This window comes from Cupressus sempervirens, chromosome 5, assembly GCF_028749045.1.
Source record: "Cupressus sempervirens isolate cs-2001-9-10 chromosome 5, ASM2874904v1, whole genome shotgun sequence".
NCBI lineage: Eukaryota > Viridiplantae > Streptophyta > Pinopsida > Cupressales > Cupressaceae > Cupressus > Cupressus sempervirens.
The window spans coordinates 279,915,615-279,940,502 of NC_143122.1; the positions used below are offsets into that span (position 1 = coordinate 279,915,615).

Sequence of the window (24,888 nt, forward strand, 5' to 3'; positions counted from 1 at the left end):
ATCTAATCTGGCTACAATTTGTCTCAATGTATCTAATATTGCATTATTAGCATTTCCTCTACCTCGAACCATCTTTATAAATCAAGTTCCTATATAATCATAACCCTCTACAAGTTATAGGTCAAATCTGCAGATCTGCAACCCTACAACCCAATTCACTCAAGGTCATACATGATCCAATCACCACAAGGATGAACCTCAAGCTCTAATACCACCTGACGAAGGGAGGGATGAATAACTAGGGCCAAACGTACACACATCTATCCAATCCACCTTGCTAGAGTTAACACAACACAAAGAACAACCATCAGAGGAGGAAGAGCAAACACTTTTATTGAGTCAGCAAATAATTAGCATACATGCCCAGTTGTAAGGCCTTCTGGGTTACGGCCAGATACAAAATACATTCAAATCCACAATCCAGCTTCAATTCAAATTTCTAGACACATGCTTCCAACTTTCACATCGTCTAAGTTCTACCTAAAATCTCAATCCTAAACCTCGTTAAATACTTGTGTGGCCACAAGTCAGCCTATCAGAAAATTAAACCTTGCATTAAATGCATGCACAGCCACAAGTTAGCTCACATCAAATATTAACTACTAATACCAAAATTAAATACGTGCAAGGTTGGCCCAAATTGGAACCAAACACAAACAACTCATTCAAAGAAGGACCAAGACTAATACTAACACTTGACACCAACAAGAACACTCGGCATCAACAGTAACACTCGGCACCAACAGATTCACTTGGCACATGAAGGAACACTCGGTCAACACTAGGTTGCTACAACAACTCGGCATCCACTAGAACTATAGCATCTCGGCATCCACTAGAGCTACAGTAACTTAGCATCCATTTGAGCTACAGTAACTCGGCATCAACATACAGAATGAACAAAAAAGATTAGGATAATAAGGCAACCCAAGATGCTCCTACATCAAGTTGGGAGTTTGGGATGTTATGCATGGGGGATGGCTAGGACCTTTGAGGTTTCATGATGCTATTACGATTGGAAGGAACCACACATTTAATTTGATTATTCAATTCATTGCAATGTTATTTCAATACACTGCGATGTTACCTTTAGCACTTTTGTTATTGTTTATTAGATAGTTAGATGCAGTTACTATTTCGAGTGTTTATGCTTCAACTATGGATCCGGTGCTCCTCACTTCGAAGGTTTTGATTTCCTATTTTATCCCTTATTTTTTCCTTAAAGTATTTATTGTTGTTTTTGGGCAACAATGCATCAGCACTGGGTGATACTTTAAAGTATCACACAGCCAAAGAAGAAGAATCGTGCAATACTAGAAAGTATTGCACGCCCTTAGAAACTATATCGTGTGACACTTTGTTGTATTGCACATCCATTAGAGAAAGTTCATACAATACTTGTAAAGTATCACACACCTTGAGAAGCGTCGCCCAAATCCTGATTGTATCACACGCCTTCATAAGAAAGGTCATACGATACTGGAAAGTATCGCACTGTGCTATTTTATTCTATTGCCTAGGTTTTGGAAAAACCTATCCAGGCGAACAACAGGCACTTTTTGGTTTGTTCGGAAGTTTTTTGGAGGTGTTTTGGATACTCTTTACGGTGTTCTCGAATACCTTGGAATTGCATTTTGAATTCGACATGTTTTTGGATTTGAAATCGTTTGCATCCTTCCATGGTTTGTGTTTCGGTCAGTAGTGGCATTTGAAGATCCGTTGGTGTTTGGATGTTTGTTTCGTCTTCCGCTGCGATCTTTGTGATCCTCGTATTTTGTATGTCATGTGAATCCATACTTGTTAAAAAAAAATTATCTTGGTTTATATTTATCGTTATTCCAAGGGTCTTTGGGTGGGGCATTACAACCAATCCAAGTTTTGCATACATCTTAACAATTTGGCAAACTTTGTTTGTAGTTTTGTCCCATATTAAACAAGTAATTGTATTCTTACTCTTTATATTTTGTGTTCTTCAATGTGTTTAGTGCTAAGGCTCCTCGATTTACTTCCTAGCATATGTAGTTCTTATCTGTGTTAATTTTGAATGTGTGTATTTATATTTCAATTGATTTCCTCGAGGAAGACTTATTCTTCCTTAATATATGTGGGTGGAGCCCCATCACCAAGGGACACCACTTTTTCAATCATATATATTATTATTATTATATAATTATATAATTATTAGTATTTATGTAATTATATATTATAATATAATTATTATTATACTATTCTATAATATAATGTAATTATTTATATAATATTTATCGTATAATTTATTATTATTATTATTTTGATCGACAACAATTTGCTTTTGACTGGAGCTATGAACCAATGAGGCCACAAATCTAGAGGACCTCATCCCCTTCAAGCCAACACCCTAGACCCACAAGCATGGAAGCCCAATAGAGATACCAAGCCCGAGGGGCACAAGAGAGACACACCCAACATGGATCTAGCACAAGTTTTACAAGCACTCCAAGCCTAACGAGGATCTGACAGTTGGATCGATGTGAACACAAATATCTTCATCTTCATCAACAATTATTCGACAAAGTGCACTTCCTAATCAATGATTCCTTCATATTCCACTAACTATTGTGTTGAACGATGACTCCTTGTAACTCTGGTCCCCAACTTACAAAAGTTAACTCAAGTGCAATTCCTGTGAGATTTGAACCATGTACTTATGTTGAACAACAATTCCTTCTAACTCTTGTGCCCATAATGCACCATCTAGCTTGAGTGCAATTCTCGTGGTTCAAACTTTGAACCTCCCTATCACAAGGGCTTGAAACAATCGTTGTGTTATGAGCTCATGATCTTAATATAATTATTATATAATAATTATGTTTTCGATTAGTATAATACTTAATATAATTATCGTATTGACAATAATTATATTGTGATGTGAATATCAGGATTTAACTGTGTGATTTTTGAGTCAAACTCATTGACCCATATTTCATGAGTAGTGATTCAACATGAATCCATCTCTCATGAGAATAAATGGAACACTTAGCACTCATTGGATCTAGGTGATGCTCACAGGGGTGAAGCACCGGGACTTCCCGGGAGGTCATCCATCCCAGTACTACTCCAGCCTGAGCGCGCTTAACTACGGAGTTTCCTCCATAGTTAAACCCAAAGCTTGCAACCCCATTTGCAAAACCTTCACCAAGTGTTGTGCCTTATGAACCATTCATTAGAAAGCCCCTTAAGCTCATCAATTGATAAGTAGGAGATAATTTCCATAGCAAGTCAAATTGTGATGTGAATATCAAGATTTAACTGTGTGATTTTTGAGTCAAACTCATTGACCCATATTTCATGAGTAGTGATTCAACATGAATCCATCTCTCATGAGAATCAATGGAACACTTAGCACTCATTGGATCTAGGTGATGCTCACAAGGGTGAAGCACCGGGACTTCCCAGGAGGTCACCCATCCCAGTATTACTCCAGCCTAAGCGCGCTTAACTACGGAGTTTCCTCCATAGTTAAACCCAAAGCTTGCAACCCCATTTGCAAAACCTTCACCAAGTGTTGTGCCTTATGAACCATTCATTAGAAAGCCCCTTAAGCTCATCAATTGATAAGTAGGAGATAATTTCCACAGCAAGTCAAATTGTGATGTGAATATCAGGATTTAACTGTGTGATTTTTGAGTCAAACTCATTGACCCATATTTCATGAGTAGTGATTCAACATGAATCCATCTCTCATGAGAATAAATGGAACACTTAGCACTCATTGGATCTAGGTGATGCTCACAGGGGTGAAGCACCAGGACTTCCCGGGAGGTCACCCATCCCAGTACTACTCTAGCCTGAGCGCGCTTAACTACGGAGTTTCCTCCATAGTTAAACCCAAAGCTTGCAACCCCATTTGCAAAACCTTCACCAAGTGTTGTGCCTTATGAACCATTCATTAGAAAGCCCCTTAAGCTCATCAATTGATAAGTAGGAGATAATTTCCACAGCAAGTCAAATTGTGATGTGAATATCAGGATTTAACTGTGTGATTTTTGAGTCAAACTCATTGACCCATATTTCAAACTATGGAAATTATTGACAATGTGCATAATTGTTCTCTATTAGCATCTTATAGCTTCAGGTGGAGGTTGTAAAAAATTACATATCATAGTGAGTAGCCTCTTGTCCTTGGTTGCAACAATCCTACTAGAAAGACATCCTCACTGAGCCCTCGCAACCCTTCTCTTACACCTTAGGCCCTTCCTATGAGATGGGTTGCAAAAAATCAAGCACAATTCATATTCTACTTTGAGCATTCATTTAAGCATCATTTATTATCAATAAGCACATTGATATAATTATACCACAATTACTTTTAAGAAGGATGCTAAAGATGGTTGACCTAATATAGTATCAACCTACTTATCTAAAGATAACTTTATCGATGCAAATGTTGATCAAACTTTATGAATCGATCTTAGTCCTTTTGTGTGTTCTTTGTGCTAAATTAAATAATCCTTGATTGTATTTGTTGATAAAATATCTATTGGATGTATTAATTGTACACATGCCTTGTACTTTGATTTCCCCTTAATGAGTATTAATTGTTGATTAAATCTTGATTATTTATCCATTCATTCAAAGCACAATGTATCCCTTCAAATTCTTGGATCCTCCTTTCTACTTTATTGGTAGAAAGATCATTGACATTCATAAGGATTGAGACGGCAATTTTTATTATTGCCTTTGAGAATAATATATTATTCCCCAAATTGGTCTCCCTTGGATGTCCTCAAATGAAATCTCCTCCCCTTAATAACTCCCAATGGTCTACTCTTTGCAATGGTCATGAACTTTCACAATTACCCCTCTTCAAAATAGTCACAAAAATTTCAACATTTAAGCTCTTTGATATAGTCACTTGCTTATTTTCTTCAAATTAATTTCTTCTTCCATTAAATTCTATTTAGTTAATACGGTTCTCCACTTTCTATCTTCCTCCATATCACCTTTCAAATCAACTCTCCACTATTTCGTATCTTATGTTGGGGGGCTCACAACTCTTCATTATGTATCTCTCGACCTTTCATTAATTTAATTAGCTTTTAATTATATTATATTTTATTTTATTATTATTTATTTATATTTTAATTTTATTCTTATTCTTTATTATTAATCCTGTTTCACAAAGGGGACATTACAATTAATCCTTTCTCCAAGTTCTTTCACTTCCTAGACCTGGTCATACATCATTGAGGTGAAACACTACATTCCAGAGGGTATATTTGGGATGTTGATGACAACCAATTCATTTCAAGTAATTTCTTGACAGTTTAAAGCATTTGTTGAGAGTTGTAACGAGTCTCGCATTTTCTTAAAGGTATTGTTCTAGTTCTGAGCATTATTTTCAATATTTTGAGCAACCGCCTGAGTTATTTTCTGCCACTAATCATTTCAGAAGTTACAGTTTAGTTCATTAATGATTTTAACCATTTCTTTGTCATTTCAGATCATACCCTAGCTGATACAATTGATTACAAATAGCTTCAGTCAAGATTGTTTCTTTTATACCCAAAAACATTGTTTGGAAAACTTGAGATTTCATTCCTATTTCGAGCAATATATATTTGTGTGCGCTTGAAGCCAAGGAATCAAAGTTCCTACATTGTATAAACTAGATGGTTCTCTGCTAGTTCAGATAAGATTTGTGAGTCTGGATGACTATGCCACCGAGATATTAGATTCTCTATTTCATTTGTAATTTCTAACTTAAATTCGAAGTCTACATCACTATGCCACCACATCATTAATTATCGATTTCATTTACAAAGCTGCATTCATTTAGGTCTATCCAACTTACTGTGAGAGAGATGGTCCCCCATGTCACTGTAGGTTGGCATCGAAAATTCTGTGATCAAATAGTGTAAAGATTTATGCATTTCATCAAAAATTCGTAAAGATTTTTTAAAAAATAGTTTGGGACATTACACATTTCAATGAGCATTGCACTTGACTTGTTCGGCTTCAACAAAGAGTTGCAAGACATCTTTTACCTTAAGAGTGCACACCCACTCTCCCAACACATTGTCACGGCCTTGGAATTCTTGGAAATCAGTTAGTAGCATCTATGTTTTCATGTTATTTATTAAGTCCCCTTCATTACTCAGGAGAAAGTCTCTGTTCAAGATTGAAAGTTAGATTAACACTCACAAATTCTCGAGCATATTAGATCTGCAAAATGGCTCCATATTTTGTACTGTATACAGAGTTTATTCAAGAATTGAGAAGCTTTGGGTATTACACTAAAATTAGTCATATTTTGATGACCTGGATGGTTTACTGTTTAATACAATTAAAATAAAATATATTCTCATTGGCTTGACTTACAACCTTCCAAATCCCAATCTACCATTCCTAGGCATTACAGTGCACCTCTATTACAAAGGTAGTTCACCATTATTTGCCTTGTCAATTCCAATCTGGTTTCATTTAACAGCACTTGTGCTTCACATGATTTCCTTTGACTTCACTTTATCTTTTGACTGCTTTTAGGAAATTTTCAACACAAGAGAAACTGTTCGTCCACAACTGAGCATCAGAACAGTGAAAATCTATAAATGACTCGGGGAATCATCTCTCACAGTAAGTTGTTCCTCTCCAATCCTAGAATCCACTAACCTCACAATCAAATGGCTTAAATATTATATGAAAAGAATAATAAAGCATTCAAGTCAACTAACATATATTTGAGATTGATCAAATAATCCTGCAAGCCTTGAGGCCCAAGTTAAAAGAACCCCTCGTGGATTATCAATCAAGGCTGAAGTTCATGGCACCTCAGAATCCAAGATTGGTGGACTAGCTATTAAAGATAATCACAAGTCTGCAATCATTGTGTCCCAAGTTGACAGGGCACTCCAGTGGGTTCTACCTTAAATTGGACCTTCATGACACATGGGATCTCAAGATCGATCACATTTGATGTAACTAGCATGTAAATGTGATCTGGAATCCAAGCAACTTGCATCACATAAAAAGAAAAAAAAGTTTATAAAATGCCACCACATGTAACTCTCAACTAAGAAACAGCAGAGCACCTGCGCATAAAGAGATGGCTTCTAACCAATGTTCTGTTCAAGCCATAATCAAGGTTGATGGTGAACAGGTCTCCTTAACCCCCACATACTTTTTATACATAACAATCAAGTTTTTACTGCAAGAAAGTCTCAGGTGTTACAATTCCTTATTGCTAAATTTTAGCCAGCTTCTCTCACAGCAATGTCAAAGCCCAACTCCCACCTCTACCTTTAATCTCATACACAAGACCAGTCCACGGCTAGCTTAAAAAAATTGTTGCCTTACATTATAAGTCCTTCACCTTCTATTCCCAACCTTTCAAGTATCAGACACTCAGATTTCTATCCTCAAGCAGCTTGATTTGTCCAGACTTTGAACTGGAATTCATATCCTTGGAATCAGTCCAAGTGCAATTATCTACAAGGTTTCCTATTTCACAACCAAGAACAGATGGATATACATTGGAATTGGAGATTTGCATCCAAAACTCAAGCCGTAAACACCACATAGGGTATTGAATATAGCATATGAGCCCTCAGTCAGCAAATCACTGTACAGTTTTTTCCAGACCCTGTATTAGGAAAAATGTTTTCTACAGCTCCAGGCCAATATAGTTGCTGGAACAGAAGGACAAATGATGGCCACCATTGAAGAATTTCCTTCAAGAACGAGGGGAGAAATAAATCTTTGGAAACCTTGAAATCCAGAACCTTTTGGGTTTTTCATAGAGGTGAACTTGCACCATACTTGAGAAAACCTTGGAGTAGATGTGGTTGATCAGAAATGAAAAATATTTTTGATGAGAATGGCTTTTGGCAACCGGACAAGGATATCATGTATGTAATTTTCCTTTTTGTCCTCATTTCCATTTCATTTCATCTTGTTTGTTAACATTTGTTTATGTTCATTGTTCATTTTCAAAAGTAAAACTTAAAAACTTAAAGCTTAATGTTTCAAGTTTTCAACTTTCACAATGACCACAGTTCATAGAACATGTTATTGTTCCCCTGCAAATTGCTGATGGAGGGAAGCTTGCAATGGGATGCATATATGAGGGTATGGAGAGGGTAAAAGAGGCCGTTAGATCTTCTAATCTAGAGAACTGGGCTAAATACGGTCTTGTATGAGAGGTCATTGATTGACAATGGCACAATATACTTCATAGGCCGATACATGGAACTGCCCATACCTTAATTTGACATTCCAATTTCGCCCATATTTCAAGGCCGATGAAGAGGTGTTGGCTAGGTTCTAAATTCGATCAAATTTTAACAGATCTTTAAGAACCATGCAGAAGAGCATCAATGATGATTTATGTGTTCGGTAGACGGGCCTGATAAACTACAGTACACAAGGACAATGCATGAATTTCAGAGTGCATGCACACTTTGAATGAGAAAACTATGTTAAAACATGTTATTTTGAATATATTCCACCATTTTATGTTTAGTAATGGATCTCAGAAAAGGAATTGATTGCTTTAAAATTAATTTGATATTCATAACACAACAATTTCTATTTTAAGCAAAAGAGTTACTTCTTTCTCAATAACTTTTACACCTTAAGAAAAATATATAGAGACAAGGTAGCAAAATTAAAAATACCTGCTCCTAAAGTGAGGATGACAATCTCTCCATGGTAAGAATGTATCTCACAAACTAGTTTTTCTAGCACACCTTCCTGAAACATAAATATCAATAGTTGGATTATTAATAATTTTATTGTAAAGTAGAGAAAAAGAAGTAAATGAAATTTTAACAATCGTTTAAGTGTGTGAGTTTTAGAGGTACAAAACCTAGCGTTTTCAATATTAGTATCAAGTCTACTGAAATCAAACTAAGAAAGATTAAGAAATATTCACGTGAGACATCTTACATTTTATTGTACAATTCTACCCATCATTTACAAATATCTAGATACATCCTAGACATTTTTCAAACTAAATGCATATTGTGAAGAGAGTTTTTGTAATAAAAAAATGATTGTGACTAATGCATGGTGTATAGAGAAATTCCCCAACAAAAATAAAGTTTTTGTATATGTTGAAGATTTATTGGAAAATGCAATTGTTGTACCAAAGGAAAAGGTTCTTGAATGGTCCTAAGTCAATACAAATCAGTGTTAAAAGACATATTCAGCTCGTAGAAAGCTGATTTTAGACTCAGACTCGGACTTGGTGCCCAAATAGGGCAAATACTCAACAAGGACTCCGCAAATTGAAAAACCCAAAAAATTCACAGATATCTAAAGACTTTGTATATCGTTTAACAAATTAACCTTAAAGACAATAACTGAGATAAACAAAAGCTAACTTGCACACATACACAAAGTTACATGATCACATTAGTTTTAATGTGAATTTCTAAAGGAAATAACTTAAACTAAATAGCACATTAGTAATAACCAATATAAATAGGGTCACTGTTGAATTTCTACAATGTTCATGGAATATGAAATCCATGGAATCAAAAGCTCAAAACATACACCAAAATAAAAGCTAAAGCTTATAACACTAAGGCTTAGAGTAGCCTATATCAACGACCAATCGACCTTGCAACCTTCCTCTGTGTATGCCTAGTATAGGTCTGGGAAGATTCTACAGTCATGATCTATGCCTGTGTCTCAAGCTCAACCTCAATGACATTCACATCCTCTCCACAATTAGGGTCCTCCAATGGGTCTACTCATGCTCTACCTTCCTCCTCTGTCATCACTACTACCTCTACCTCTCAATCCACCTGATCAAACCATTCCAAGTCTTCATCATTGAAGACATGTTCATCAACCTCAGTGTTCATCAACCTCCTCTAAAATGATAGGAGATGTGTCAGCACCCAAAATCGGTTTGTGATAGAGGCGAAACTTGTAAAACACTAGATCATTCAACCTTTTCACTACCAGCTTGTTGCACTTTCTCAAGTGTATATTCTTGAACATGCTCCAATTGCACTTGCATTTTAAAGCACTACATGGTCGGCTCAAGATACAAACTATCCCTGTAGATTTGGCACCTAAGTACCATTCATCTAAAGCAAAAAAAATTAAAAATCAATCCTATAAAGTATAATCTATTCTATAACATAAAATTTATCAACGCAAAATGCTAATAGAATCTTAAATAGAAAAGTTTGCACTTTAATTTTTTTACCATGCCCTAAATAGGTGTTTACCTAGCATCAATAGTGCCTAATTTTTCTTGCATAAGTCTTGTGAGAAGAAGTCTCCTTGTGAGTTTCTACACAATTATTTCTCACAGACTATGTGTGGCCCAAGTAATGAATCAAAAGACATTCTCTCTACAACTTCATAGAGCCTAGCCAACACCTCTTCATCGGCCTTGAAATATGGGCGAAATTGGAATGTCAAATTAAGGTATGGGCAGTTCCATGTATCGGCCTATGAAGTATATTGTGCCATCGTCAATCAATGACCTCTCATACAAGACCATATTTAGCCCAATTCTCTAGATTAAAAGATCTAACCGCCTCTTTTACCCTCTCCATACCCTTGTAAATGCATCCCATTGCAAGCTTCCCTCTATCAACAATTTTTAAGGGAACAATAACATGTTCTATGAATTGTGGTCATTGTGAAAGTTGAAAACTTGAAACATTAAGCTTTAAGTTTTAAGTTTTACTTTTGAAAATGAACAATGAACATAAACAAATGGTAACAAACAAGATGAAATGAAATGGAAATGAGGACAAAAAGGAAAATTACATACACGATATCCTTGTCCGGTTGCCAAAAGCCATTCTCATCAAAAATGTTTTGCATTTCTGATCAACCACATCTACTCCAAGGTTTTCTCAAGTATGGTGCAAGTTCACCTCTATGAAAAACCCACAAGATACTTGGCCCTGCCCCATGCAATTCAAGAGAACCCGACAACAAATGGAATTATCTCTTTGTTTCTCCTAAATTCATCTACTAATTGTTCAACTTTTATTCTATTTCTTCTAAAAAACTTTTGGTCAAGGGTCTACAATTGGTGGGTGAGGATGACCTCTTGATGAGTTATCTTTGTGGGAGCATGAAGAGTCAAAAAAGATCATTTTACATTACTATAGTGGTAACAAAAAAAAAATTATATGCCACATCTATGAATATAGATGGGTTACCCAACTATTTTTCTAATATAATTGGAAGTCATGGAAAGTATTATTTCATGCATAGATGGGATCATTGCTAAAAACTTTGGACTTAGCAATAACTTGGCCAATCCAAAAAAATTGAAAAACTTGGACTCACAAAAAACTCAGCGAAAAAATTGGCAATTAATCGACACTTTTATTGAACAAGGGAATATTCTTAAAAAAACACACATATACACCAAATTTGTAGAACCTATATTAATTTGAGCTTCCCATCATATAAAAATCAAAGTTTTCAATTCAATCCACATCAATCAAAACTTAGAAAATTAACATAAAATCATAGACCAAAAAACCTATGTTGATTTGAGTTCAGGTAAGGGTTTGAATTTAGGTCTGGGTTCGGCTTTGGCTTCGTGGATTTGGGCAAAAAAAATTCCATTTGGGTTCATGTGAGGGATTTGTGATTATATATATCAATAATATATATACATACATACATATTATATAATAAAAAAAGCAACAAAAACATGCATAATTGCAAAATAAATCATTTCATAGTATGAATATATGTTGCTTGATCGTTGACCAATACGAAATATCAAAGATAAGCATTAAATACTTGCTAATTAATCTATGTTTACGATTCTCAAGAAAATCATACACTAAATTATTGAATTGCAAAATGAAATTTCAAAACATAGACTAGTTCATCAAATAACAAAGTTTGAAACATAATGATAAATGAAAATAATAATGATAAGTGTTTAATAGTTTATCGTTATATCAATGCCCTTCAAGGGTCAAATGGTTCATCAAAAAGTAAGGGATCAATGGGTTCATCCTTGACTACAACTAAATCTAGATCCTCGTAATTGGAACCCAAACTGGTTCCACTACCCCCAGATGGTGTTATATCATCAACACCCAACAAGGTAGCTCTAACTAAATCCTAGATGGTCATATCCAAGTCAGCACACTCGGATGCTACATCCCACAACTCCTTTGACCCCTTCTTGTGTTTTGGAACCTTGCATGACAGGAGGCGCCACTTATTGTGAATGAATACCAAGTCCTCTTCTTTCTAGGAACCCAACCAATTACACTTCATTGAGCGGATAAAGGAGTATGTACTCCATTTCCACTTAGCAGCAGATGAGCTCACAACCTAGAGAGACAACTAACAATTTTTTTAAGAAAAATAGAAATACATTATAAATTTAAGACTATTAATTCTGAGGTAAGTGGCCATAAAAAAGGAAAAAACTTACTTGTGATAGGATCTTAATGGCAAGAGGTTGGAGGTACATATAGTCTTGCCCATTTACATACAACCATCTAATACCATCCATTCTACTTTGGTCATTAATTGCATCAGAGTTTGCGGTTTTCCTAGAGAAAAACTCTGCAAACTCTCTCCTAACATTTGATACCACCTTAGGATCACTAAAGAGCCTACTTAATGCCTTCTTATACCTACTACCAAGCTCACGATCTCTAGATGGGAGCAATCTATCAGGAATTGCAAGTATCTCAGCACTATAATACCTGGGAATAGTACATATGCCAAGACGTGAAAAGGTGTACTCATCTTGTTCCAGTGATGAAGAACAATTAACCAAACCTTTTTGTACCAGGTGTCCTCAAGATCATGCTTTCTCCTATGAATGACCTCGGATGTCAAATGATGTTCATGCAAGTTATCTTGATGTAATGTTAATTAAAAATTTAAAAATTAGAATCTTTCAATAAACAAGGATAGAGGATTGTATAATTTGTATAACCTATTTAACACTTACCGATTTCACTCTCTCTAGCATGGTGTCCATGGCATCATAGATGTCCCCCAAACAAGGCTCATCAGTGTCGGAAAACCAAAGCATTGACATGATGTGCTCGGTGAATTCTAGTAAGAAATCCACTCGAGCCCACCAATCATCATCCAAGATCATTGTGTTTACCTTTTGGGCCCTTGTATTTGATTGCTTCCAAACACCTCATTGGTTGCTAATAACCATATAGGACAATGCATCTTTCACCTTCAAAAGTCATCTAAGGACGATTGTGTGTGAAGCAAACCGATCTCAAGCCACCTAAAAACATATTAATTGCAAGTTAATAACACATTTTAAATATGTAAACACAAAAAACATTGTATTCACATATGTAAACATGAAATAAAATGATAAATGAAACTAAATTAAATTAAAATTAAACTTTTAAAATTACCTTCAATAATTCCAAATTGGAGAATCTGAAAATTGTTTGTGACAAATGCTGGTTTGTAACAAATATTTGGATTTCCTCACCCTCATATAAAATTTTCACCCATTTAATTTGGGTACCAATTTTCATCACCAAACTTAAGGAGTGGATGGTGCATGCTATCCAAAACATTTGATCATATCATGCCTATAGCAAAGCACCTGCAGCCCTACAAACTTTTGTATTGCCCATTACTACTTGAACAACATTATCAACACTCGCAGACTCTATGGATTCAATAAGAATCCGGGCTATAAATTCAGCATCCTTTACCTCCCCTTCACAGTCAGCCGCCTTCAAAAACATTGCTCCCTTTGGGAGACAGCAATCACATTTATTAATGGATAGTTTTTGCAATATTTCCATCCATCAGAAACAACAGTCACTCCCATTTGGATCCAAGTACCTCTTATTGGTTTGAGAAGGTTATCTACATGTTTTCTCTCACTATGTAATAACATGGTTCTCACCTTTTCATATCCCGGACTTTGGTAAGCATTCGGCGCTCGATTTATTACTTGCACCATCTCTCTCCAATAAGGTGATCTAACTAGATAAATCAATCACAAAGAGGAAATGACCAACCTTTATATCAGCGATTTCTCTTAATTCGTTTTGAAATGCCCTATCTAATGGGCCTTTCTCGCGGGTAGTGGATTTGGTTGTTTCTACATCTTCTTCATCCCTATAAGCCATAGGTAAGAAGGGATGATGTCTAGTGATTATTTGAGGGGGTGGTGTTGGTGCTTCGCTTTTTTATTTTTCTTGTTTCCCCCTTGAAACTAACCTATCAGCTTCTTCTTGTTCTTTTAACATGGCTGCTAATTAAGAAGTTGGCAACCCTTTATTTTCTATCTCAAAGCTCTCACACATATTGATCCCTTTACCTCCAGGACTTAGAAAATGAAGTTTTACTCGGTAATAAGAGCTTTTATATTGGGAATTACAAAATTTACATTTCCATATAATCCTTCCCGCCCCCCTATAGGACATTGTTGAACTCTTGTTGTATATTTCCACAATGAAGAACTTTTTTCAATTTAAATTTTTTGGGACCCCTCCCCACCCATTGAGCTCTAACTACTCATTGTTGCAATCTAAAACAAAAACGGAGAAAAAAATATTCCAGAACTTATACAAGAACTTGAAAAAAATTTACAACTCAAAAACATAAAACACGTTATCAAAGAACCAAAAGAAAGGATCAAATGCATACCTTTAGGCTCGAACACTCAACATTGATTCTTGGAAAGCTTTGTGACCCCACAATCAATCTTTAGAACCTTCTCTTGAAACTTGCAAAATGGACACACCAAAATGAGATAGCTAGATGAGAGAGCAAATGAGAAACAAAATGAGTATTATGTATTCTAATAGGATCCTTTTAGGGTTACCAAGAAAATAATTTTTAAAAAAATACTATAAGTGTTTTTTTTTTCACTTTTTTTCCATATGGATCGTGGATTCACACAGGTCCCTAAGGGTTTGTGGGGTCCAACTAGGTTCACCCAAAAATAGGCAGGTCTACAACGAGTCCTCATAGGGTCCGCGAAGACATGGACCCATCATAGCGTAGGACCTATGAGAACCCACCACAGACAACATGTGAATCCACATCCATTGAGGATCCAAACCCGCCTAACAAGGTCCAAACCCTACAATGTAGCAAAAAACAAGTGCAACATCTAAATAAAATTAAGTTCAATAGATATTGAAGTCGAACTCTATGAAACAACTACACCAAAGTTCAAGTTTCAATACTAATGAAAACTAGAAATCCTAAACTGCATCTACAACTAAATCTCAAATGAGATTGTTGTCGTTAGGAGGGTGGTGCTGAAGTAGTTGCAACATCTTGAACAAGTACCTCAATAGGTGACTCAACTGAAGCCTCTAATGGATAACTAAGCTCGTGTTCCTCCTCATGTGTTGCCACTTCTACATCGCAGTCATTTTCCTCAATCTTGAACTCATCTTGGGGATCATCAATCAAGAAAGGATCCACATCCACATCATCACCATTAGGAATAGCAACCCAATCTTCTAAAAAATGGATCGATGTCATCCAAGTCAAGTGCTTCATGTGAAGTCTGACCTTGCACCTTCTTTTCATGCAATCGAAGGTTGTACCACACATAGACCAAGTCATTCAAGCGCTTCTGAGTCAACTAATTGCACTTCTTTGTGTGTATAGTGTGATGTCCCAAAATATTTAATGTAATAACTTAATTTAATTAATTAATTAAGTAGTTCTAGAATGTTAATAATATAATAAGGGGCTTTGAATTAATTATATTAATTAATAAAAAGGGGGCCCAATTAATAAATTAATAACATATTGTCGGTCCATGTCATATTGTAACTTTCAAGACTCTTGGTGGCCTATATATGAAGTTGGTTAGGCATTGTAAATGATCATGATTTGGATTTGACTCTTATTCGTATTTCTGAAAGATGGAGGCTAAAGGAATTTGTGCACAGATTTGGAGATGGAAGATCCTCCCTAGTCTTCATTTGCAGCTTTGGTGATTCAGTGCCACCCTAGTCCATTGTTGGAAATATTACTCTAATATTTCACTTTGTGCCAAAACTATTGATGATCTTCATTTGGACACTATCTATATTTGCTCCAGTCTATATTTGTTCAGAACTTGTTCGAAGCTGTGGTAATATTCATTATCTGGAAATAAACATATTTCGGTCACTGGCTTTGGCAATAACTAATTACTATTCCTTTCTTGTGTATCTCTAGAGTATGATACCTTTTATTATTCTAGCATTAATAACCATCTTGACTTGAACAATAGTAAACTTCGGCAAAGCATTCTTAGTACGGTCTATGTATCCTTCGTATGACTTACATCCTCACCATACATGCCTCTCACCATACGGCCTTATGAAGCATTCGTGCCACACATCACACAATTCAGCTCCTTCATAGACAATACAATTTGTAGCTACCAGAATACACCAACAAACACATCACGTACACCTTCCACCTCAAACACTCGTAAGCCCAAGCGACTTCTCAGCACCATACACTATATGGTCCATTATCTAGTCATATGCCCTCCACTCTCATACAGACGTCACCCCTTAGCCATGTGTTTCAGTTGTCCTGACCATATGGCCTTAGTGTCTAAATAAGGGTCCCTTTGTCTTGCCCATCGCCATAAGGATTTTCTTTCCTTAGGGCTTGAACAAGTCAAGCAAGAACGACAACTAGGCAAGGACATTACATATAGCCTTGAAAACCTTCGAATTAAACTCGCAACCAGAAGCATTATGAGGTTATGATAATATTTGGATGGCAAGCTTTTGAAGATTAGGTGTTGTAGCACCATAATCTTTCCACCATAGACCTAAAAGGATAAAAAAATTATAGTTTGGTAACAATTCTAATAGAGTTAATGAGTGAAAATAAATGGTACAATAAAGCTAAACACATGTTATATTTTTCTTGGTTGCAGGGGGACTGCTACATTTGTAATCATGTGAAGAAAATTATGGCCCATTAGCCTTCTTAGAGCTTTGTAACTCATCGAGTATGAGATCTCGAGGCTGTTCATCATGAACGAATTTCCAAGTACGTGTGTCCACACCAACCTGAACTTCTACATCTACTATTAAAGTGTTCGAGTAGAACTTGGGATTCAAGTTGTAGGCAACAACATGAATATGTTCGTGGAGTTCTCAATTCCACCTTCAATCAATTGTGTCATATATGGTTCCATGTTTGGTCTCATTTAACCCATACAAGTGTTGAATGGTCTATTTGACGCTATCCATGGTCTAAACTCTTGCATATAACATCAGTAGTTAGACCACATCTTCCAATGAAAAAGTGATTATTTCAGGTTCATCCCGAGAATATTTTGAGAGAAGCTCTCAAATAATTAAAATAGATGTAAAATCTTCAATGCTCATCCTTTCCTTGATGTCATCTATATAAACGGTCTCTTCCCATATAGAACTTCCTCCAAACTAACAATTAACAAGCTTAATAATTAATTATTGTTTAAAATTAGTTTTGGTATACTATGTAGTAACCCCAATAGGATATAACTCCTTCAAACATCAAAAAATCTTTATACTTCAGTTGTTTGACATTTCGTCAAACACTTTGCAAGCAAGCTCTGGTACCACTGTAATGGTCCTGCTCAATTCCGACCTTAAAATGCTGATTGAAGGCTTGAAGAATTTTGTCAAACACTTTGCATACAAGGGGCCATATGACTGATATAACTTTTCAGATTGCTGCAATGACTTTTGTTTGGATTTGCCTCAAAGAGAATGCTTACAAAAGACTTCGAATTGTCTAAACAATGACCTAACATAAATATGCAACTAATTTTGGCAATAGTGAATGCGTATATGAGTTCTAATCATGAAAATGATCACCTACAGCCAACTGGTATTTTAACAAACAGTCGGTATGCAAGCTAACTGACTGATAAAAAATGATATATTAATGCTCAAAGACAACTATTAATGACCAGCAATTGTATCTCCTTGATTGAGAATGAGTATCCAATACAATATTCATACTAAGTTAGCCAAGACTCTTGGCATTTACAATGATATCAAAATATGATGATTGCTGGTAAAGTAATATGCACCTACAGCTGCCAATGAAAACTAATGCAATACTAAATATCTAACTTCAATACTCCCCTACAGCAGTACGCTAATCACATGCATGATTAAATACAACTAAAGCCATGGATTGCTGATACTATTGTGAGGAATGTAAAAATGAATGATATATCTATTAATGAATGATAGGTCTGATACGAAATGACAATTACAACAGCACTCTATAGTGAAAGGCAACTATGAAAATACACATCAGACCTAGCATATGAAGTCGCCTTAGAAAATAGATGTATTGCAATACCACTGAACAGAAAATAACCTCCTCAAGTGCCCAAGTTGTGCCTCTCTAGCTGCCACCCTGACTGTAGATGGGTGTAATAATTTTCTTTGCTTTTTCAGATTGCTTTTTTTGGATTGCTTTTCTAGGCTTGCTTTTTCGGCTTGCTTTTTCGATTCTGCTTTTTCGGCCTGCTTTTTTCGGACTGCTTTTTCGGCCTGCTTTTTTGAACTGCTTTTTCGGCCTGCTTTTTGTACTCAAATATTTTTCCTCAATGTAGCACAAATAGAAGACTGAAGTATCTTCCTCCCAGCTGCAATAATTCAAGTGATATTTCACACCCTCAAAATTGCGTACCAATTGAGAGTTTTCGTTCTCAATGGTCAGTTGTGACTATTGCAGAAACCCTAGGCTCCACAATGCACATCAACAAACATCAATATCAACAACAACAAATCTGGATGATTAGAATGAAGCCCAAGGTGCCTATTTATTCTTTTTCCTCCACTTTCTCTAGAAGCTTCTAGAACATTATTTTATTTTATCTATTAAGTGACTTTATAAAATATTTTATAATTCAAGTCACTTTATTAAATTAATTAAATATAAAGTTACCTTTTAATATTTATTTATTTGATAACTTTATAAATAATTAACTTAATATCACTTATTTATTTAATTAAAATAATTAATTAGTCATCCTTATAAAATATTCATTATTTTGGACAACTTAATTAATTAAATTAATTAAATCAAATTGCCTCCAAAATGGGGACATGACAGTCCGCCCTTCCTGAAATTGCTTGTCTCCAAGCAATGGCTGAACAATAAACCAATCAATCCGCCTGGATCCCAAATGTAGTCATGAACTATACTACTGTCAATTAACACAGGCTCCTGTAATATCCTCTGCAATATAACCAAGAGGAATCCATAATCAAACTGACAATTACAGCTCAACCAAACTCCAAAATCACAACTGCCATAGTCAGAAACCCACGAGACACAAACTCCTAGAACATCAGAACCCAAGTAAAGTGGACAAATCAAACTGCCAACACAGTAAATTCCATCAATGCATCCCACTGGCCTATACGGAATGTACAATCCAACTCTGCAACAATGGTGAATGCTCTCGAATGAAACTGTACCAAGTATGGAGAATCCACACACTGTACAACTCCTGTAGTCAATAGAACTCGGCAGATCACCGACCACTATCTCATAGCCATAACTCCCATGCACTGCTGATGGTGAAAAGTCATCACAAGATAAATAGCAAGAAATGGAACCCAAACCAAATCTGCCTGCCATCAACTCCTCAACACAAGGATCAAATGCTAACTGATGTACATACCCTGTAGTATAATGCTGATAAAAAGAACCAACCTCAGTCAACAGCTCACCATGAACAGATGATACAACCCACTGTGACTGATCACCAGCTAAGTCAGAAGATGTCATAGCCAAAGGAGTAGAGTCAATAACAGCAACCACTGAAGCATCACTCCCAAACTCCTGCTCTAAGTCATGTATTATCAAGTTGTCAACTACAGAACCTATTGCCATGTCATGCCCATCACAACTCTCATCCCGAGGCATCAAACCATCCCATAACTAATGACAAGCACTAGGAACCAAAGTACATCTCTGTATCATCGTCTCATCAACATGGTCATCAAAGGTAAATCGATGAGCATACCTCACAGTGTAATGCCAATAAAATGTGCCAATCTCAGTCAGTGGCTCAGATTGCAATCTAGATGTAACTAACTGCAATCGATCACTAACCAAGTTGGAACTGACTACTATCTCCGAAGACATCGCCAAGGGAGTAGTATCACTAGCAGGAACCATGCCAACTGCCGGCTCACCAACATCACCCATGATCTTTGATACAACATCTCTAGTGTTCGTGCCATCAATACTAGAGGCCACCACCATGTTAGGCATACCACAACAATCTGCTATAGCACCCAACTCAACTGAGCCTGACTCTAGTGGGAATGGACCCGATATGCCAATGCTAGTATCAAGGATGGATGCATCCCTATCTCCACTGTCTCTAACAATCTCGACCATGGACATCCTCGGATCACAAGACACCACAGCCTGTGACTGTACAGAATCTGGTAAAGACTGCAGTCGCTCTAACTCATGGTCACCTTAGCCAAATGAAACTGTGACTCCTCGAAAGCCAATTGTGTACTCTCAAGAATCTTAGAAGTCACCTCGAGTTGTTGAGTAAGCTCACTCACCTCATCTTCCTTGGCCAATAATGCATCGTATGCTGTACTCCCCCACTCCATAAGATAATCTCTGTCGGCTACCAACTGCATATAATTCTGTCTCAGAATCCGAATAGCCTCCCATAAAGAGTGGATCTCTGTCAAGGAAAATTAATTGCCTCCCTGCTCATCACTAGTGGGAGAACCCCATCCATAAACTGCTAACAACTGTCGAGCAGCATCGAAATGCTGGCAAGCAATAGCAATGTCTCGCTCACTAACTCTTAACTGACTAGACATATGATGGACCTGGCTAGACTGTCTCCTACAAACCTCCTCTAACGCACTGTCTAAAGGAGTATCCTCAAAGTTACTGGTCTCTAGAGTATTACCATCCATATCTTGCGAATCAACTCCAAAGCTCATATCAACATACTGAGTATCAAAAACTGTAGCACTGCTATCCAACTCCTCTGTACCAAAAGAAACTGCCAAGGAAACCAAGTCTTCAAAACTGCCCACTGCATCCTCCTGGATGTCATCAATGCCAATATAATCTTGGGGCTCATCTGTACACACTACCAAATATGAAAAATCATCAACACATTCCAGCAAGAATGGTCGACTGGATATATGAACAAAGCCCAACACCGGTGTATAAAAACTAATACCAACATCGAACAAGCTGCTGGCACAAGAACAGACAACACCGTGCAATCTGCTAATCAAATCCATGATAGCACCCAAACAATCACTGCTACAAAAAAGTGATAAAGATCTCCAGTCGACTGAATCCCAAACGCCAATATAACAATCTCGAATCCATATCCGTAAACTAGAATCAACTGGTAACTCAAGCAAACTCCTCACCTGAGTAATATGACTAATACCAACTAACTCCACATACCTGTCTAACATTTTCCTTGTATCCTGAATGTGAATGCAAGATGAACTCACAACATTATCAACGACCACATATGATCTGCCTGCCGCAGAAAACTGAGTATCAGGAGTGCAAGATGAAACTAAGCTCAACTCCATGCCATGCTTATCCCCATGTCTCTCCCAGTCCTGTGATGCCAATGGAGTATTCACCAAAGAAGCTCGAGTGTCCTCAAGCTCGCGAGAAAGCTTGTCAACTTCCTCCTCCTTCCTCCTCAAGACATCTGAATAGTCTCCGACAAAGCTAAGAAGATGGTCATGATCTGATAGAAGATGTAAATAACTCAACTTCATCGTTCCCATTCCTTCCCTAATCACCTGTAAGTCAACACAAGGAAACTTGGCCTGAACTCCTTTATGTCTACCCTGTAACTGAATCATCCGGATGTGTTCATCATATCTCGCATCCTGTCATGATGAGATAATGAAGTCACAATACTGACTTCGCTCACTTTGAGCTGGCTAGACAAAACCTGCGAAGTACTACCAGTTTCAACCTCATATGATGAAGCATCTAACTGTGCCTGGTACTCTCTCTCAGCAAAGTCATGAATGCTCAATGTCTGCTCATCTCTGCCAGGTATCTCACCATCATGTACAACAACATCCTCATAATCATCATCTAAACCCACTATGCTATAGTCACTGCCTGTTGGAACCAAACCATCCTGAGTACCTGAGACATCACCCTTTGGCAGCTTGTATACAACTGTACCAAGTTGACAGTTACTATCCATCAGCGTAATATCCTTCACCACTTCTTCCTGTGGCTGAACTGAAACCTCTGACTGGTTGCAAACTTGTTTCTCGAACTCCTCATTAAGGTTCCTAGTAACATCTCTCACTGTATCAGTCAATGCTTTGCGAGAAGATTTGCCAAATAGAAATCCAGTCAACTTATCCACCTTAGCTAGGTCGGACAGCCTATCATTTATACGGTGGTGCTTAACCAACAGTTCAAACATGTTATGCCTTATTTTCCTAAGTTCATCTCGAATGTCTGAATAGCCATCCTTTCTACAATTCCGACTCTGGATACTGTGTCTATCAATTGTCCAAGATTGTGTCCTCAGAGACTTTGTACTGTACCTGTCCATTCTGGATAAAGTAGAGTGCGGATCACTCATGTAAGTCGGTTCTTACCCCATAGGATGGCAAGAAAACCGCTCTGATACCACTGTAGCAACCCCAATAGGATATAACTCCTTCAAACACCAAAAAATCTTTATACTTCAGTTGTTTGACATTTCGTCAAACACTTTGCAAGCAAGCTCTGGTACCACTGTAATGGTCCTGCTCAATTCCGACCTTAAAATGCTGATTGAAGGCTCGAAGAATTTTGTCAAACACTTTGCATACAAGGGGCCATATGACTGATATAACTTTTCAGATTGCTGTAATGACTTTTGTTTGGATTTGCCTCAAAGAGAATGCTTACAAAAGACTTCGAATTGTCTAAACAATGACCTAACATAAATATGCAACTAATTTTGGCAATAGTGAATGCATATATGAGTTCTAATCATGAAAATGATCACCTACAGCCAACTGGTATTTTAACAAACAGTTGGTATGCAAGCTAACTGGCTGATAAAAAATGATATATTAATGCTCAAAGACAACTATTAATGACCAGCAATTGTATCTCCTTGATTGAGAATGAATATCCAATACAATATTCATACTAAGTTAGCCAAGACTCTTGGCATTTACAATGATATCAAAATATGATGATTGCTGGTAAAGTAATATGCACTTACAGGTGCCAATGAAAACTAATGCAATACTAAATATCTAACTTCAATACTCCCCTACAGCAGTACGCTAATCACATGCATGATTAAATACAACTAAAGCCATGGATTGCTGATACCATTGTGAGGAATGTAAAAATGAATGATATATCTATTAATGAATGATAAGTCTGATACGAAATGACAATTACAACAGCACTCTATAGTGAAAGGCAACTATGAAAATACACATCAGACCTGGCATATGAAGTCGCCTTAGAAAATAGATGTATTGCAATACCACTGAACAGAAAATAACCTCCTCAAGTGCCCAAGTTGTGCCTCTCTAGCTGCCACCCTGATTGTAGATGGCTGTAATAATTTTCTTTGCTTTTTTTGGATTGCTTTTCCAAGCCTTCTTTTTCGGCTTGATTTTTCGGTTTTGCTTTTTCGACCTGCTTTTTTCGGACTGCTTTTTCGGCCTGCTTTTTCAAACTGCTTTTTCGGCCTACTTTTTCGACCTGCTTTTTGTACTCAACTATTTTTCCTCAATGTAGCACAAATAGAAGACTAAAGTATCTTCCTCCCAGCTGCAATAATTCAAGTGATATTTTACACCCTCAAAATTGCGTACCAATTGAGAGTTTTCGTTCTCAATGGCCAGTTGTGACTATTGCAGAAACCCTAGGCTCCACAATGCACATCAACAAACATCAACATCAACAACAACAAATCTGGATGATTAGAATGAAGCCCAGGGTGTCTATTTATTCTTTTTCCTCCACTTTCTCCAGAAGCTTCTAGAACATTATTTTATTCTATCTATTAAATGACTTTATAAAATATTTTATAATTCAAGTCACTTTATTAAATTAATTAAATATAAAGTTACCTTTTAATATTTATTTATTTGATAACTTTATAAATAATTAACTTAATATCACTTATTTATTTAATTAAAATAATTAATTAGTCATCCTCATAAAATATTCATTATTTTGGACAACTTAATTAATTAAATTAATTAAATCAAATTGCCTCCAAAATGGGGACATGACATACTAACCAACATAAAATGATAATTATTTAGTATGATTAATTAAAAAATATTAGTTTATGAAAAAATTATCTAATATTAAATAATTAATCTTATTTATTTTATATCTAGATTTAGGGGGCATTACATCAGGACCCATGTATGAAAGTAGATGTACTTTGTAAAATTTCTTCCATCTTTAACCATCTTCTCCACCCAGCTCAGTTTCCCTATGTCCTCAACAAGCAAATGAAGACAATGGGAAGTGTAACAGCTCTAGAATAATGTCAAATGCCTAACCATCGGAAGTTTATCAGCTGCCACATGCAACTACATTATTAGTCACAATGTAGACGACATTACCCACTCCAACTTCCACTGCCACCTCATCCAACATGTTACACGAAGTCTCTACATTTTTTACTAGATCAAAGGAATCAACAAATTTTAGAAATAATCACTATTCCCGTGAAGCAACTAGAAATTTTATGAGCATCCTGTTCTTTCTATTTGTCCACCCATCGTATATAAGGGTACAAACATTCTATTCCCAAATTTTTTTCGCTCTTCCACAAGTCAGTGAGTCTTTTGCACATCATCCTACAAAAATGACCCCTTCACCTCATAATGAATTGGGGCCTTGATCCCCTTACCAGGCACAGTCATT

The 24,888-nt window shown here is 36.5% G+C and overlaps 1 protein-coding gene across 9 annotated transcripts in view; it reads right to left on the reverse strand.

Moving 5' to 3' along the window:
* Positions 1 to 24,888, reverse strand: part of LOC149555669 (uncharacterized) — a 247,924-nt gene that overhangs the window by 18,785 nt on the left and 204,251 nt on the right. For all 9 annotated transcript variants that reach the window (XR_016364536.1, XR_016364538.1, XR_016364535.1 and 6 more), the window contains one exon: positions 8,655 to 8,730. Coding sequence is in view for 3 of the 9 variants with exons in the window: in XM_089829794.1 (XP_089685920.1) it covers positions 8,655 to 8,730 (76 nt within the window). In the remaining 6 variants the exon portion in view is untranslated. The remainder of the gene's footprint in view (positions 1 to 8,654; positions 8,731 to 24,888) is intronic.